The following is a 15305-nucleotide window of genomic DNA, read 5'->3' on the forward strand; positions in this document are numbered from 1 at the left end:
TTGGCCTGTGGACTGAAGGGTCCCAGGTTCAATTCCAGTCAAGGGCATGTACCTGGGTTGTGGGCACATCCCCAGTAGCAAGTGTGCAGGAGGCAGCTGATCGATGTTTCTCATCACTGATGTTTCTAACTCTGTATCTCTCTCCCTTCCTCTCTGTAAAAAATCATTAAAATATATTTCCTTTAAAAATGTGGAACAACAAATCAATGTTTTCTTCTCTTTCTCTCCCTTCCTCTCTCTAAATCAAAACAAAAAGAATTTATTAGAATTTATTTTAGCCAGAGGCAGGCAGGTTCAATGAGTGGCTGGCTGCATTCCAGTTCATGGTGCCAGGACTTCCAAGGCCTACAACGTAATTTGCTTTAATTCTGAGGTATCCAAACACAATTTTTGATAAATACCCCTTGAGTTAAGCCCACTTGTTACTTGCAATCAAGAGACTAGTGCGGCACTCTCGGACAGGAACCACGTTGTCCCAACTTTGTACGCCGTGTCTAGAATATTGGTAGTCACAGCTGGGATTTAATCCATACCTGTTCTGGTCCTAAAGAACAGATAGAGTCTATTTAATTCATAACATTCTTACCAAGTACCCAACAGTATCCAAAGATGGGCTATAAATCCCATACTGAACATGGAGATTTGCTGAACCTAACCTTAAACGGACCACTAAAGCCGTGTCGGACAGCAACATAAAATATCAAGTTCATGAACTAGTTTCAGAAAGCAAGCATATGGAAGCTCCGTGTAAAACTTCACTTCAACCCTTCACTCATGTACGTATAGAGCAGTGGTTCTCAACCTTCTGGCCCTTTAAATACAGTTCCTCATGTTGTGACCCAACCATAAAATTATTTTCGTTGCTACTTCATAACTGTAATGTTGCTACTGAAATGAATCGTAATGTAAATATCTGATATGCAGGATGGTCTTAGGCGACCCCTGTGAAAGGGTCGTTTGACCGCCAAAGGGGTCGCGACCCACAGGTTGAGAACCGCTGGTATAGAGGAACACTTCCTGAATATGCAAGTTTACTTTTCCTCAAGGAAATGTTTATTGCATATTATTATTAGTGATCATATTTTACGTAAAAGATTAAATTAAAGGTATATACTTTTCAAAAACGTAAAAGTGAAATCAAGGCATCTATCACATTTACATGCTGAAACAAAGTCCTGGTTTTCGGAATCCAGCAGTCAATCATGATTCTGGTCCAGGGCCACCAGTCCATGATTTCCAATAGTTGAGGATCTTGTCAGTCATTGGAACAAAATCTTCTTTATATGTGACAATCGTTTCCACATAAAACCCTTTCGGGGGCTCAGTTATTTCCTTCCTTAGGTCTAATTCATCACCTTTAAAAAATATGGAACACCTGAATTATTAACATTTAACTTAAGGAGCAGTCATTAAAATTATTTAGTCAAGGCTTAGAAATAAAACAAAATAAGAATTACCTGACTCAGGGCTTTCATATGTTGAGACATCTTTTTGTTCTACTTCATCACCTTTAAAAAAACAAATCACCTGAATTATTAACTCTAACTTAAATAACAGTCATGTAAACTATTAATAAAGTCTTATAAATAAAATAAAGAATTACTCCCACCCCCCACCCCCATCAGATTCCTGACACCATTTTCTTTCTGTAAAAAAGAAAAATAAATAAAACATGACCCCTTTAGACAATGAAATGGTTACACTCAATACTTGCATGGGCATGTGTACTTTCAGGCCACTGATAATCTTCATCACCAAATGTTATCTTCAGCAGAGTTTCCACATCACAGCTTTACCAAGATGTACTTAACATATCATACAATTACTCCTTTAAAATGTAACGCTGCCCTGGCCAGTGTGGTTAAATGGTTAGAGCGCCTGCACAGCGAAGGGTCTGGGTTCAACGGCCACTCAAGGGCACCTACCTAGGTTGCAGGTTTGATTCCAGCCCTGGTGGTCCGGGAGCAACCAATGGATGTGTTTTTTCTCTCTCCTCCCTCCCTTCTACCCTAAAAATCAATGGAAAAAATATCCTTGGGTGAAGATTAAAAAATAATAAATAGCCCTAGCCGGTTTGGTTCAGTGGATAGAGCGTCAAGCCTGTGGACTGAAGGGTCTGGGGTTTGATTCCAGCCAAAGACACGTACCTTGGTTGCAGGTTCCCTGGCCGCAGGAGGCAACCAATGGAGGTGTCTCTCTCACATCCATGTGAGTGTCTCTTCCCCTCCCTTCTACTCTTTCTAAAAATCAGTGAAAAGCCCAACTGGTGTGACTCATTGATTGAGCCTCGACCAATGAACCAGGAGGTCACAGTTGGATTCCCAGTCAGGACACATGCCCTGGTTGCAGGCTCCATCCCCAGTGAGTGGGTGGGGGGAGAAAGGGGTAGAGGGAGGCAGCCAATCGATTCTCATCACTAATGTTTCTCTCCCTATCTCTCCCTCTCCCTTCCTCTCTGAAATCAATAAAATATATTTTTTTAAAGTAAATTAAAATTCAATGGAAAAATATCCTTGGGTGAGGATTAATAAAGAATTAAAATTAAAACAATAATAATACAGTAAAATAAAATGTAACATTAAATGGCTTTCAGTACATGCAGATCTGTGGAACCTACACAATTAATTTTACAATATTTTCATCCACAAAAATAAACCCCATACTCTTTGCTATCACTCCTCCCATTCAGCCGCAAGCAACCAGATATCTATTAGCAGTACAGATTTCCAAGCACGTTTTTAAAGCTAAGGGAGTTCCTTTCTGGTAAGGGCTTTTTAAAATATTATTTTTTATTGACTTCAGAGAGGAAGGGAGAGGTAGAAACCTCAATGATGAGAACCATTGACCGGCTGTCTCCCGCGCGCCCCCTACTGGGGACCGAGCCTGCAAACCGGGCACGAATCCTTGATCAGAATTGAACTGGGACCTTCAGTCCGGAGGCCTTTGCTCTACCCATGGAGCCAAGCCGGCTAGGGCTCGGTAAGATTTTAATATTCCTTAGCTGGTATAAGTGCTGAAATTGCTCGCCAAACGCGACAAAGGGCTAATGTTTCAGAAGCACCCGTGTCCAGTGCCTGAAAACTCCCATCTCTAAGGTTACATTGATTCTTCAAATTCTTAGTATAAGGCACGGCCTCACTCAAAAATATAAGATTTGGGTAAGAGCATTTAAAATGTAGTTCCTGGCAGATTCCATTAAACCGAATGGCTCTAAACAACCGTTCCCAAGCTTTGTAGACTATTTAGGGCTGGCGCCCAGCGAAGCTGCTCCTATGACCCCTGCGCGAGCCCCACGGAAGGCTGCATGCCCCGCGGACGGTCTTGCGGGAGAGCCGTACCTAATGGTTTGCTCTTTTTGCGGCCGGAGAAAATCAAGGCGCCCAACAGGGTCCAGGTGCCCAAAGCGTAAACAGAGGACATGCGCCGGTACCAAAGCGAGGCCTGGTCCGGACGCATAGCGCCGCCGGAGGAAGGAAAGTCTTCTCCGAGACTCGGGGCGTAGGCGGGTCTTCCGGTCGGCGCGGCGCCACCGTCGCCGCTTCCTCCAATGGGGAGCTGGCCCCGATGCATCCTGGGGCGTGTAGTCCGGCGAGCCGCGCCGGCGATTGGGCTCAGGTCGAGGAGCTTTGGTTCCGGTCCCTTGCTGCGAACCAAGACGCTGCATGCCAAGTGACCTGCCAAATGAGTACCTCTGAGCAAACTTCCACTTGCAAACTGATGTGCTTGCCGGAGTGGACACGCAATAAACTGCCATAGTCCTTTCCAGCCTTAATCAAACCATTTCTAAGCATCTGATACCACGGGCCCCTCCTGCTCCTGTTATGGCTCCAGAAACGTTTTCTTCGGTACCTCCGAATCCGTCGGGGCTCTTTCTACTTTACCCATCCTCGTCTAGAAAGTGATATTTTGATATTTTGACACACCTCAAATTTAGCTATGAATGGATCATAGGCTGAAATTTAAAGCTAAAACTATAAACGAAAAAAAAACCGTAGAGAAGAAAAATCTTTGCTATCTTAGCATAAAGAGTTTTTAAGTTTCTTAGCATAAAACATAAAACATGGGGAGAGGGAGGAAGCTGGCGGCCGGCGAGTGTGGAGTGAAAGTGAGAGTAAGGGAGCGAGAGGGAGAGTGTGTGTGTGTGTGGGGGGGGTTGCGGCAAGACGGCGCGGGAGCCTGGGGGGCAGGCGGTGGGGCTCTCGGGGCCAAAGAGACGCTGCTACTGCCCAAGGCACCCCCCTCCCCCGCCCGGTCAGGCTCGGAGGCCGCCGCCATCTTGAAGGGTTTGCGAGGTCCTCCTTGGGAGGAGCCTGCCCCGCCCGCCACCCACCGGACTCACCGAGGCCTGAGCCCACGGACACCCCCGCCCCGGAATCCGGACACCCCCGCCCCGGGATCCGCTAGCCCCAAGGACAAAATATACCGAAAAAAAAGAAAAGAATATTTCCTGGACAGAATTTTATGAGCAAATCTTCTAGTAAAATTTGCATATACGTAAGCACAAGTGCAGGACGGGAAAAATGATATTCAAGAGTAAATCCAAGTTAAAAAAGGAGTAACTTAAAAATTTCTTCCAGTTATATGTTCTGAATATGAAGCTTCTATTTACCGAATAAGCTGGGAATTTTTATTCAAGCACTGGAAGTAGTCACTTCACTGTAATAGAGGTTGCTTTTACCCGAGGTATGCGTTACAAGGTTGACGGGCATCTCTCTCTCTCCCAATTTTTTTTTTGGGAGGCAACCAAAATTTTTGGTGGCCTTGTTTCGACAAGGCTTACTTATAACTGGTTAAAAAGGTTAGAGTATGTCTCAGCTTGACTGGGTGGATACAATATGAAGTTGTGGGCTGGAGTATTTCAGTTCCATTCTGGGTTCTGTTTCTGATTATATTCTTTGTGTGGGCTCAACCCCCACTAGAGGGCGTGTAGGAGACAGCCAATCAATGGTTACTAGCCATCATTGATGTTTCTACCTAGAGCAGTGGTTCTCAACCTTGGCTGCACATTAGAATCACCTGGGAATCTTTTTAAAATCCTGATTTCTGGGCCTCATCCACAGGAAATTGTTTCGTTATGGGGTGGGGCCACAACATTAGTAACAAAGAGAATTCCCGGAGGATGAGGCATATATATTTTTTAAAAAAACACTTTTGGCCCTGAACAGTTTGGCTCAGTGGATAGAGCGTCGGCCTTCGGACTGAAGGGTCCCGGGTTCGATTCCGGTCAAGGGCATGTACCTTGGTTGCGGGCACATCCTCAAGGGGGTGTGTGCAGGAGGCAGCTGATTGATGTTTCTCTCTCATCGATGTTTCTGACTCTCTGTCCCTCTCCCTTCCTCTCTGTAAAAAATCATTAAAATATATTTTTAAAAACAACACTTTTGAGAATGTCCTAGTTGACTTTAGTCACAGATGGTGGAAGTAGAAAGGTCCGGATGCTCATTGTGCATTCAAGAATTAAGAATATTTGTTGAAATCTGTTGTTTGCCTTTTTTATATAGTTGGATTGTCTCTGTACTTTGAGTTGTAAGGCTTGTTATATACTCCATATACAAATTCGTCACCTATTTTGAATAGTTTCATTTTTTCTTAACTGTCACTTTTGATTCTGCAAATGTCCTATTTCCCAATGCTTTTTCTCAAAACATTTTTTCTTTATTGATTAAGGTATTATATACGTGTCCTTATCCCCCGATTGCCCCTCCACCCCACTCATGTCCTCACCCCGCTCGTGTCTGTGTCCATTGGTTAGGCTTATATGCATGCATACAAGTCCTTTGGTTGATCTCTCCCCCTTACCCGCATCCTCTCCTACCTTCCCTCTGAGGTCTGACAGTCTGATCGATGCTTCTCTGTCTCTGGATCTGTTCATCAGTTTATGTTGTTCTGTATTTTTATTGTTGATAGCATCACATATATATCTCCCACTTACTCTTTTTCCCCCCCTCCCCCTCCCCCTGCGCCCCTCCCCTCCCCGGCCTCCCCGCTTTCACACATTTCCACTCTCCTCTTCCCAGCTCCTCCCCCCTCCCTCCTTTAGGTCTTCACTAACCTACTGGTCCTGTCCATTAACTATGCATGTATTATAAGGAATACTCTTGTTAAAAATATTAAATAGAAAAAACATTATAATCTAGAGATAAATGAGGAGAAAGAAACAATGGTGAGTCATTGATCACCTAGCGGTTGAGCTGGCAGTCGCCCCCACACTTCCGCAGTCCTAAATCACTACCCTCTGTGTGAAAGAAGCTGGAGTTGGGAAGTACCCCCGGACGGACACAAAGCTTCCTAGCATTTCACTCAACGCTAATGAAACAAGAACTAAAACGCTCCCCAAGTTCTGTAAGGCCATTCTCTTCTACTTTTTAACCAGCATTATAAGTAAGCCTTGTCGAAACAAGGCCACCAAAAATTTTGGTTGCCTCCCAAAAAAAAAATTGGGAGAGAGAGAGATGCCCATTAACCTCGTAGCGCACATCTCGGGTAAAAGCAACTCCCGTTTCACTAACGGTGGCTAGTTCCAGTGCTTGAATAAAAATTTCCAGCTTATTTTGTAATTAGCAATCTCATTTTCAGAACAAGACATGGAAGAAAATTTTAAGTTACTCCTTTTTCAGCTTGAACTTACTCTTGAATATCATTTTTTCCGTCTAGTGTATTTACATATATGCAAATTTTACGGTGGCGTTTTACTAGAACACGTTGCTCGTAAAATCTTTTCTAGGGAATATTCTTTTTTACATTTATGTATATTTTGTCCTTGGGGCTAGCGGACTCCGGGGCGGGGGTGCCGCGGGTTCAGGCCCCCCGAGTCCGGTAGGGGGCGGGGCGGGGCGCAGCCGCTGCCCTCCCGCAGGCTCCGCCGGAGGAGGACCTGGCTGACCCTTCCTGATGGCGCGGCTCCGCCCCAGGCACCCCGGGGCGCGCCTTTGGCGGGAGCAGCGGCTCGTGGCCCCGAGAGCCGCACCACCTGCCCCCAGGGCTCCCGCAGTCCTACTGCCCCTCACGCACTCTGGCCCTCTCACGCCCTCCCTCCCTCGGACCCGCCGCCGCCACTCTCCTGTAAACGGCCCATCAGCACAGGGACGTGTTAGTCACCACGGAAAGGTAAGTTAGACCACAGCCAGACGTCTTACACACCTGTCGGGACCACTGAAGATCAGACGGAGGCCGCCCGGAGTGGTAAGGATTTGGGGCAATCAGACCTCTCAGGGGAGGGAACATAGAATGTCACCTCTTTGCCATACCGTCAGTTTTTCTCCTTTTAAATGATCTTAGAGAAACATCAGTGTGAGAGTGAATATCCCGGTGCCCCGACGGGGCTAGAACCTGCAGCCTGGGGGTGTGCCCTGACCGAGAGCCCGAGCCCTTTCAGTGTAAGGGACACCGCTCCAGGGCTGATTTTTTTTTTTTTAATCTTTTATGGGGGTTTTTTAAAATATATTTTATTGATTTTTTACAGAGAGGAAAGGAGAGAGATAGTTAGAAACATCGATCAGCTGCCTCCTGCACACCCCCCACTGGGGATGTGCCCGCAACCAAGGTACATGCCCTTGACCGGAATCGAACCTGGGACCTTTCAGTCCGCAGGCCAACGCTCTATCCACTGAGCCAAATCGGTCAGGGCATGGGTGTGTGTGTGTGTGTGTGTGTGTGTGTGTGTGTGTGTGGAGAGAGAGAGAGAGAGAGAGAGAGAGAGAAACACCTATTGGCTGCCTCGTACACACCCCCTACCCAGGATTGAGCCCACAACCCAGGCATGTGCCCTGACCAGGAATGGAACTGGCAACCTTTTGGTGCCCTGATGTTGCCCAACCAACTTGGCGGCACAGGACAGGGCAATAATGGCCGTTTATTAAAAAGTCGAGCTACACCCACCATACACAACTCAGACATTCCATTCCTATTCACCCCACCCCCGCCCCCACCACAATGAAAACAGTACATTCACACAGCACATGGATCTATACAGAGCTCTAGTCACAAGAGACAAAAATGAGAACCCAAATGCCCATCAAGTAGTGAATGGGTAAATGAAATGTAGTCTACTACTCGCCAATGGCAGGAACTACTGCCTCGCCAGTTGGCTCAGTGGATAGAGGGTCGGCCTGCGACGAAGGGTCCCGGGTCCATGCCCAGGTTGCGGGTTCCTTCCCCAGAAGACGTACAGGAGGCAGCCAATCAATGATTCTCTCATCACTGATGTTTCTCTCTCTCCCTCTCCCTTCCTCTCTGAAATCAATTTTTAAGTCTTTAAAAAGGGAACTACTGTTACATGAAACTTCTGGATGACTCTAAAATGGATTATGCCACGTGAAAGCCAGACAGAAGAGACACCAGACATAAAATTCTGGAAGCAAATTAATCTGTCGTGAGAGAAAGCTGGCCAGTGGTTTCCGATGGCCGAATGTGGAGAAAGGACTAAAAATGGGGCCTGAGAAAACATGGAGACAATGGAAATGTTCTTGTATGTTGGTGGTGGCGGTTTCATGAGTGTACACAGTATTGTCAGAACTTACCGCATTGTACACTTTATATGGGTGCAGTTTATTGCATGTAAATTATACCTCAATAAAGGTGTTAAAAACAAAACAGAAGAATCAGTATTCTGTGCCACACTTCCTTCTCTTCTCATCCTGAGCAACTTTACCCCACCTTCATGTTAATGACTCTCGAAGCTATTTAGTCCTCCTACAAGCAAATCCACATTAATTGCTGCCATCCTGCTCGCACTTAGTTATATCTCACAATGTCCGAGGTTAAAAATGTATCACCCTCACAGGAAGACACCTTTCCTTCCTTTTCGGTAAGTCAGAGAATGGTCGCCCAAGCCAGGAACCCGAACTCATCCTCTTGCCTAAACATCCCTCTGTAACCTGCCTACACTCATTCCTCTCTCCAGACCGCACTTGGATTCCAGACTCCTCCCATCTATCCTGTCACTTTTCCAGAGTTTTAAAAACTTACAACTGATCATTTCATACTCTCAGCTAAATCAGAGGCTTTCTTTGCCTTGAGATTGAATTCAGAGTCCTCATGAGGCACACAAGTCTCCATGTGCCCCTCTTGGGATGGGGCACTAACAGGTAGAGCACTGAGCCCCACCCTCCCTGTTCTACCTGGAAATAGTCGCACCTTCTACATTAGGGCACCCAGTAGTGCCCCTGCTACCCCCAGCACTGCAACTCATTTTCACTTGGGGTGAGCTGGTTCTATCACATTCTTCTGTTAATTTGAAACAGAAAGGCCCAAGGAGCAAGTTTCTTTAAAAAAAATTTTTTTTTAAAATTTATTTCAGAGAGGAAGGGAGAGGGAGAAATAGAAACATCAATGATGAAAGAGAAACATTGAGTGGCTACCTCCTGGGGATCGAGTCTGGAACCCGGGCATGTGCCCTTGACCTGAATAGAACCTGGGACCCTTCAGTCTGCAGGTTGATGCTTTACTATCCACTGAGCCAAACCGGCTAGGGCCCAAGGAGGAAAGTTCAGCCTTCATCTGTATACACAGTTTTATGTACTCTTTTGTATGATGTAACTCAATTAAAAATTATATCCAAAAAGTAAGAAAAGTATTCTATGGAAAAGTTACAGAAAATAAATGCTCTTGGCATTTAAATGTAACTGTTAAACACCGTAAGATGGGAAAACCTCCCAAGAATGCAGAGCAGAGGCAAAAAGACAGTAAGTACATACAAATTCAAAAGACGGAGCATCAGAATCAATCCAGATGGTCCAACATCCAATTAATAGGAGTTCCCAGCTTTACTTTTCTACATAGCACTCACTCATTCTAATAAATTATGGAATTTACTTCTAATATTTAATTGTTGGTCTTCCCTCACTAGAACATAAGCTTAAGAGGGCAGGAATTTTTATCTTATTGGCTACCTTCCCAGTGCCTAGAAGGCTACTCCTTTATATAGCAAATACATAAGAATTACTTGTTGCATGAATTAGTTGCTCCAAAATTCTGAAAGATAAATTTATTTGGAGTTTAGAATTTTACACTCAGCAAAGCTGTCAAGTATGAAGACAGAAAGATTCATTGAATTATCTTCCATATACTTTTTTAAGGAAAAATCATGTTAGATAGAAAAATGACTTAGGGAACAGAAGAGTAGAACTAACCCAGGAGTCCAAGCAAAAAGGAGTTCCTGGATGATAGCTGCCATAGCAATTGGCCTATGTTTAAAGGGAACATCAATAACCTCTAAAGAATACTCCATTCAGTAGAATATGAAGCTGGAATTCCTTAACAGAGAACAAAAATCTTCTCTCAAAGAACAAAAATTAGAAAGTCTAGGGAAAACAATAGCAAATATAAGTCAAAATCTAAAAGGTCAGCAAACCAACCTGTGGAATGCTAGAATGTAGGAAAAGTGATTTTTGTCATTAGGGATGTTGTCCTTCAAGTGGCACAGGGGCTGGGACATCAAACCCCTGGAGAAAAAGTTACTACTACCTGACTCAGACATGAACAATATTTACTACGACTGTGCAGATAATCTTTGTTAGTTTTCAACTTTCAGAATCAAGTTTCAGATAAAAGACATTAACTATGGTTACAGATTAGATTGTAAATTTTATGAACCATGATTATATATAAACTAGAGGTCTAGTGCACGACATTCGTGCACTGGGGGTGGTGGAGGGGGAAGTCCCTTAGCCCAGCCTGCGCCCTCTTGCAGTTCAGGAGCCCTCAGGGGGCCTAAGCCCTCAGTGGATCATCTTTAGTGCTGCTGCGGAGACAGGAGAGGCTCCTGCCACTGCCGCTGGCTTCTGGCTCAGCGGAGCTCCCCATGTGGGAGCACACCGACCACCAGGGGGTAGCTCCTGTATTGAGCGTCTGCCCCCTGGTGGTTAGTGTGCGTCATAGTGACCAGTCATTCTGCCATTAAGGTCAATTTGCATATTACCCTTTTATTATATAGGATAAGGCATAGCTGATCACAGCTGAATAGAAAGGTCTTAAAATCCTCATTCTTAAAAATGGGAATTGAGATATACTGGCTAAAACTGATACATCAACAACAAAAAGTTTGAAAGAAAAGGTTAAAAGCAGTTACTTCTGAAGAGTAGAGTCTGGGCTTAGGGAGTAGAGGAAATTGATATGGTTATAAGCTCTTTAGGTTAAGTTTTTTTTGCTTTTGTCTTTTTCCTTTTACCATGCATATATTACACTTTTTAAAAAATATATTTTATTGATTTTTTACAGAGAGGAAGGGAGAGAGACAGAGAGTTAGAAACATCGATGAGAGAGAAACATCGATCAGCTGCCTCCTGCACATCTCCCACTGGGGATATGCCCACAACCCAGGTACATGCCCTTGACTGGAATCGAACCTGGGACCTTTCAGTCCGCAGGCCGACGCTCTATCCACTGAGCCAAACCGGTTTCAGCACATATATTACACTTTGATTTAACCCTTTGTACGCCATAAGCGTCTATAGACGCAACCAGCAGACCTTCCCCACACGCCATGTGTGTCTAGAGCCGCAAACCTCACATATCAACCCTGGTCGTCCAATTTTAAAATCAGACTTGTTAGTGACATCTCTGGGTTTGTAAACAAAATTATGGTAAATTTATAAATATCCCAGCGCATATGGGAGAAATTCCAATTCCATATAGAGGGCTGCCACTCAGATGCGCGAGAGATAAACACTGCGACGCTTGAGATTATTTTTGTTCACTGTGACACTTGAGATTTGTGTTATCATGAATTTCGTGCCTAAAATGGTAAACATGGTGTGCATTCATGACTTTTTTACATATTTCCTCTTTGGAGCATCAACAAAATTTAGTGTTTTCAAGGCTTTTTGTGTTGACGGTTTATTTTGCACTGGCTTTTGTTGATATTTCTGTAGAATTGAAAATTATTGTTTCATCATTGAATTTATTGTTGTAATATGTTATATTGTGCAAATAAAATTCAATCCCCATAAATGGCATCAGATGAAGAAATAATTGAACCAAGCACCTCGCAAGAAGATGACATCCTTTATTCAACTCCGGAGTCGGGTGATTTTTTAAATTAAATTCAAAATATCGTGGCGTGTGGGGATGGTTTGTTTTGGACGCATGGCAGTTAACTGGTTAAAAGCAGTACCTGTTCAAATTATTTTACTTGTGCCCAGGATAAAGTGTTGTCACTCTATTAGAGCCACTCCTTATGTCTACCTAGGCAGGCCTGTTTATAGGGAATGTTGTGAATGAGGGACAGTGCCACTCTAGACCACTCTACCTCAACAAAGCTTCACTTATTTCAAACTTTTCCTTTGTCTGTTAACAGACAGAAAATGAGGATTAAGCATAGGAAATATCTTTTGGGGCTGTCACTTAAAAAATACACATACACACACAGACATCAGGAAATCAAATTTGTATTAGCATTATTTTAGCCAGTGCTTTCTTTAGTCATTCAAATTTATTTCCTTTCTGACCATTATGGTTTTCACCAAAACAGGTTGCCAAAATAATTACCTTTGATTTTATATAGACTGTAAAGTTAGAATACAAAAAGCATATAAACATTTATAAGTACCAAAACATGTATGACGTTATAATTTTATAATGCAAGAAAAGAGGCACGGATAATACAAATAAATTATAAAGAGTTACATACAACACTTCCTTTGATTATTTATTTAAATCCACAAGAAAAGTAAAAGGAATGCTATTAAGCTTTTATAAACAACAATGAACACAATGGACAGTGTTTTCTTTAATTTCCAGCTCACGTGCCCAGCTTAAGAGGCACTAGAGACAGCCAGCTTCTTCAAATGATCCATGAATACCTGCAAGCTAACGTCGTCAGTTAGGATGGGTGCTCCCGTCTCCTGAAATTTAATGATAAAGGGTAATTGGTAGGTATGTTAAAAACTATTTAGAATTCATGAATTATTAAGGACTCAGAACATTTATTACAGAGAGGAAGGGAGAGGGATAGACAGTTAGAAACATGGATCGGCTGCCTCCTGCACACCCCCTACTGGGGATGTGCCCGCAACCAAGGTGCATGCCCTTGACCAGAATCGAACCTGGGACCCTTCAGTCCGCAGGCCGACGCTCTATCCACTGAGCCAAACCAGTTAGGGCCGACTCAGAACATTTATAAGTGCTGCCCTCTGCTATGTGAACTCCCATCAAACCCCATCCTTTGCCCAGCTAATTCATTCAAATGAAGCATCAATTCTTCACAAAACCCTCCCCTGACCGCTAGGCTCACGCCACCCTGCCAGTAGACAGTTCTGAGCATATGCTCTTCTACTTCCCCTCTCTCCACAGTTCTAATGACTCATTCAGAGTCTGGCTCCCCACCAGGCATAGACTCCTAGAGGCCTGCACACCCTGCCTCTTATCTTCCCCACTACTCTGCCACAGCACCTAGTCCAATGCTCCTAAATGCCCTGCTTACAACAGAAGCTTTTTAATGGTATAATCACAAATGAGTGAATCAGTATCTTCATTAAAAAGATGGATATTTGTACTATCAGAAAATTCTTACAATTTATTTAGTGTTAAGGGAAAGAACTGAATAGAAATATCGATTTCTAATAAGACCCCAAATTTGTTTTTTGTTTTTTTAAAGTAAGAAAGAGCCCGACTGGTGTGGCTCAGTGGTTGAGCACTGGCCTATGAACCAAGAGGTCACTGGTTCGATTCCCGGTTCGGGTGCATGCCCAGGTTGCAGGCTTGATCCCCAGTGGGGGGCGTGCAGGATGCAGCCAAGCAATGATTCTCTCTCATTGATGTTTCTATCTCTCCCTCTCCCTTCCTCTCTCTGAAATCAATAAAATATATTTTTTTAAAAAGAAAGAAAAAAAATATACACCTGATATACACATTTTATATCACCTAAATATATAAAAGATATTTAAAAAAAATTGTACTGCCATTATTTTTAATGTATTTTTATTGATTTCAGAGTGGAAGGGAAAGGGAGAGAGAGAGAGGAACATCAATGATGAGAGAGAATCATTAATTGGCTGTCTCCTGCATGCCCTCTATGGGGGATCAAACCCACAACCCGGGCATGTGCCCTGACTTGTAATCGAACCGTGACCTGCTGGTTCATAGGTCCATGCTCAACCACAGAGTGACCCCGGCTGGGCTGTACTACTATTATAATTAGAAAATTAAAATTAAAAAAGAGCCGAAACCGGTTTGGCTCAGTGGATAGAGCGTCGGCTTGCGGACTGAAAGGTCCCAGGTTCGATTCCGGTCAAGGGCATGTACCTGGGTTGCAGGCACATCCCCAGTGGGAGATGTGCAGGAGGCAGCTGATTGATGTTTCTCTCTCATCGATGTTTCTAACTCTCTCTCCCTTCCTCTCTGTAAAAAATCAATAAAATATATTTAACAAAATAAAAATAAAATTAAATTAAAAAAGACTTCTGGGAAGAAGTAGATGTACTTTCCCTATTCCTTCCTCTAGGTATAACTAAAAACCCTGGACATTTTATATAAAACAAACATAAGACCCTGAAAGGTCGAGAGAAGACAGTAGACAAATCCTGGGATCCAAGGAGCAACACAGCGGTGAATTGCCTCATACATCTCAGACGTGGGGCTGCACTAAATGGATTCAATGGAGAAGAAGAAAGTCTCAAGTCAATAATCTAAGCTTCTACTTCAAGAACTTAGAAAAATGAATAAAATAAACATAAAACAAGCAGAAGGAAGAAAATAAAGATTAAAGTAGAAATCAATGAAATTGAAAATGGACAACAGAACAAGAAAAGATACTCTCCCCACTTGCAAGTGGCATGGTTGTCTATGCACAGAATCCCAGAGAACTGCCCAGCCAGTGTTGCTCAGTGGTTGAGTATTGGCCCATGAACCAGGAGGTCAAGGTCCAATTCCTGATCAGGGCACATGCCTGGGGTACAGGCTCAATCTCTAGTAGGGGGCATATAGGAGGCAGCCAACTGATGTTTCTCTCTCATCGATGTTTCTAACTCTCTATCCCTCTCCCTTCCTCTCTATAAAAAAATCAATAAAATATATTTTAAAAAAATGTAGTAAAGATGTCAATTCTTTCCAATTGATGTAGAAGTTTAATGAAATTATATCAAAACCCCAACAAGATTTTTTACATACATAGACAAGATAATTCTAAAATTCATATGTAAAAGCAAAGAAACTAGAATAGCTAAGACAATTCTGAAAAAGAACAAAATAGGGGGGAAAATCAGTCTACCTGATTTCAAGACAGATATAATCAAGATTTTGTGGTGTTAGTAGAGGGAGAGAAACATAGATCAATAGTGTTTTTTGCAATAGAGCAAAAAACCCAGAAA

General features: G+C 43.3%; 2 protein-coding genes across 5 annotated transcripts in view; both read right to left on the reverse strand.

Moving 5' to 3' along the window:
* Window positions 1–256: 256 nt before the first annotated feature.
* On the reverse strand, window positions 257–3987 carry SMIM26 (small integral membrane protein 26). Of its 2 annotated transcripts, XM_059705447.1 has the most exons (4): window positions 3339–3987; window positions 1458–1508; window positions 1160–1355; window positions 257–544 (listed from the first exon to the last, which is right to left on the reverse strand). In XM_059705447.1, exons 1-3 carry the CDS (start codon window positions 3568–3570, stop codon window positions 1201–1203), a joined length of 438 nt encoding a protein of 145 aa, XP_059561430.1. In that variant the 5' UTR covers window positions 3571–3987; the 3' UTR covers window positions 257–544; window positions 1160–1200. The 2 variants fall into 2 exon arrangements, with proteins under 2 accessions (XP_059561430.1, XP_059561429.1); XM_059705446.1 differs by having other exon boundaries at window positions 257–1355; window positions 3339–3976.
* Window positions 3988–11834: 7847 nt separating this feature from the next.
* SEC23B (SEC23 homolog B, COPII coat complex component) overlaps window positions 11835–15305 on the reverse strand; it is a 45413-nt gene continuing 41942 nt past the window's right edge. For all 3 annotated transcript variants that reach the window (XM_059705450.1, XM_059705448.1, XM_059705449.1), the window contains exon 20: window positions 11835–12842. In XM_059705450.1, coding sequence (XP_059561433.1) covers window positions 12753–12842 — 90 coding nt within the window. In that variant the 3' untranslated portion in view covers window positions 11835–12752. The remainder of the gene's footprint in view (window positions 12843–15305) is intronic.

The sequence above is a fragment of the Myotis daubentonii genome, chromosome 8, assembly GCF_963259705.1.
Source record: "Myotis daubentonii chromosome 8, mMyoDau2.1, whole genome shotgun sequence".
In the NCBI taxonomy this organism is placed as follows: Eukaryota; Metazoa; Chordata; class Mammalia; order Chiroptera; family Vespertilionidae; genus Myotis; species Myotis daubentonii.

Excerpts from the sequence above, each read along its gene's own strand:
- SMIM26 (XM_059705447.1), bottom strand. The coding sequence starts at position 3,570 with ATGCATCGGGGCCAGCTCCCCATTGGAGGAAGCGGCGACGGTGGCGCC. Across the intron at positions 1,509-3,338 it reads CAAAAAGAGCAAACCATTAG|GTGATGAAGTAGAACAAAAA; the intron begins GTACGGCTCTCC and ends GTTTTTTTAAAG. Across the intron at positions 1,356-1,457 it reads ATATGAAAGCCCTGAGTCAG|GTGATGAATTAGACCTAAGG; the intron begins GTAATTCTTATT and ends TATTTTTTAAAG.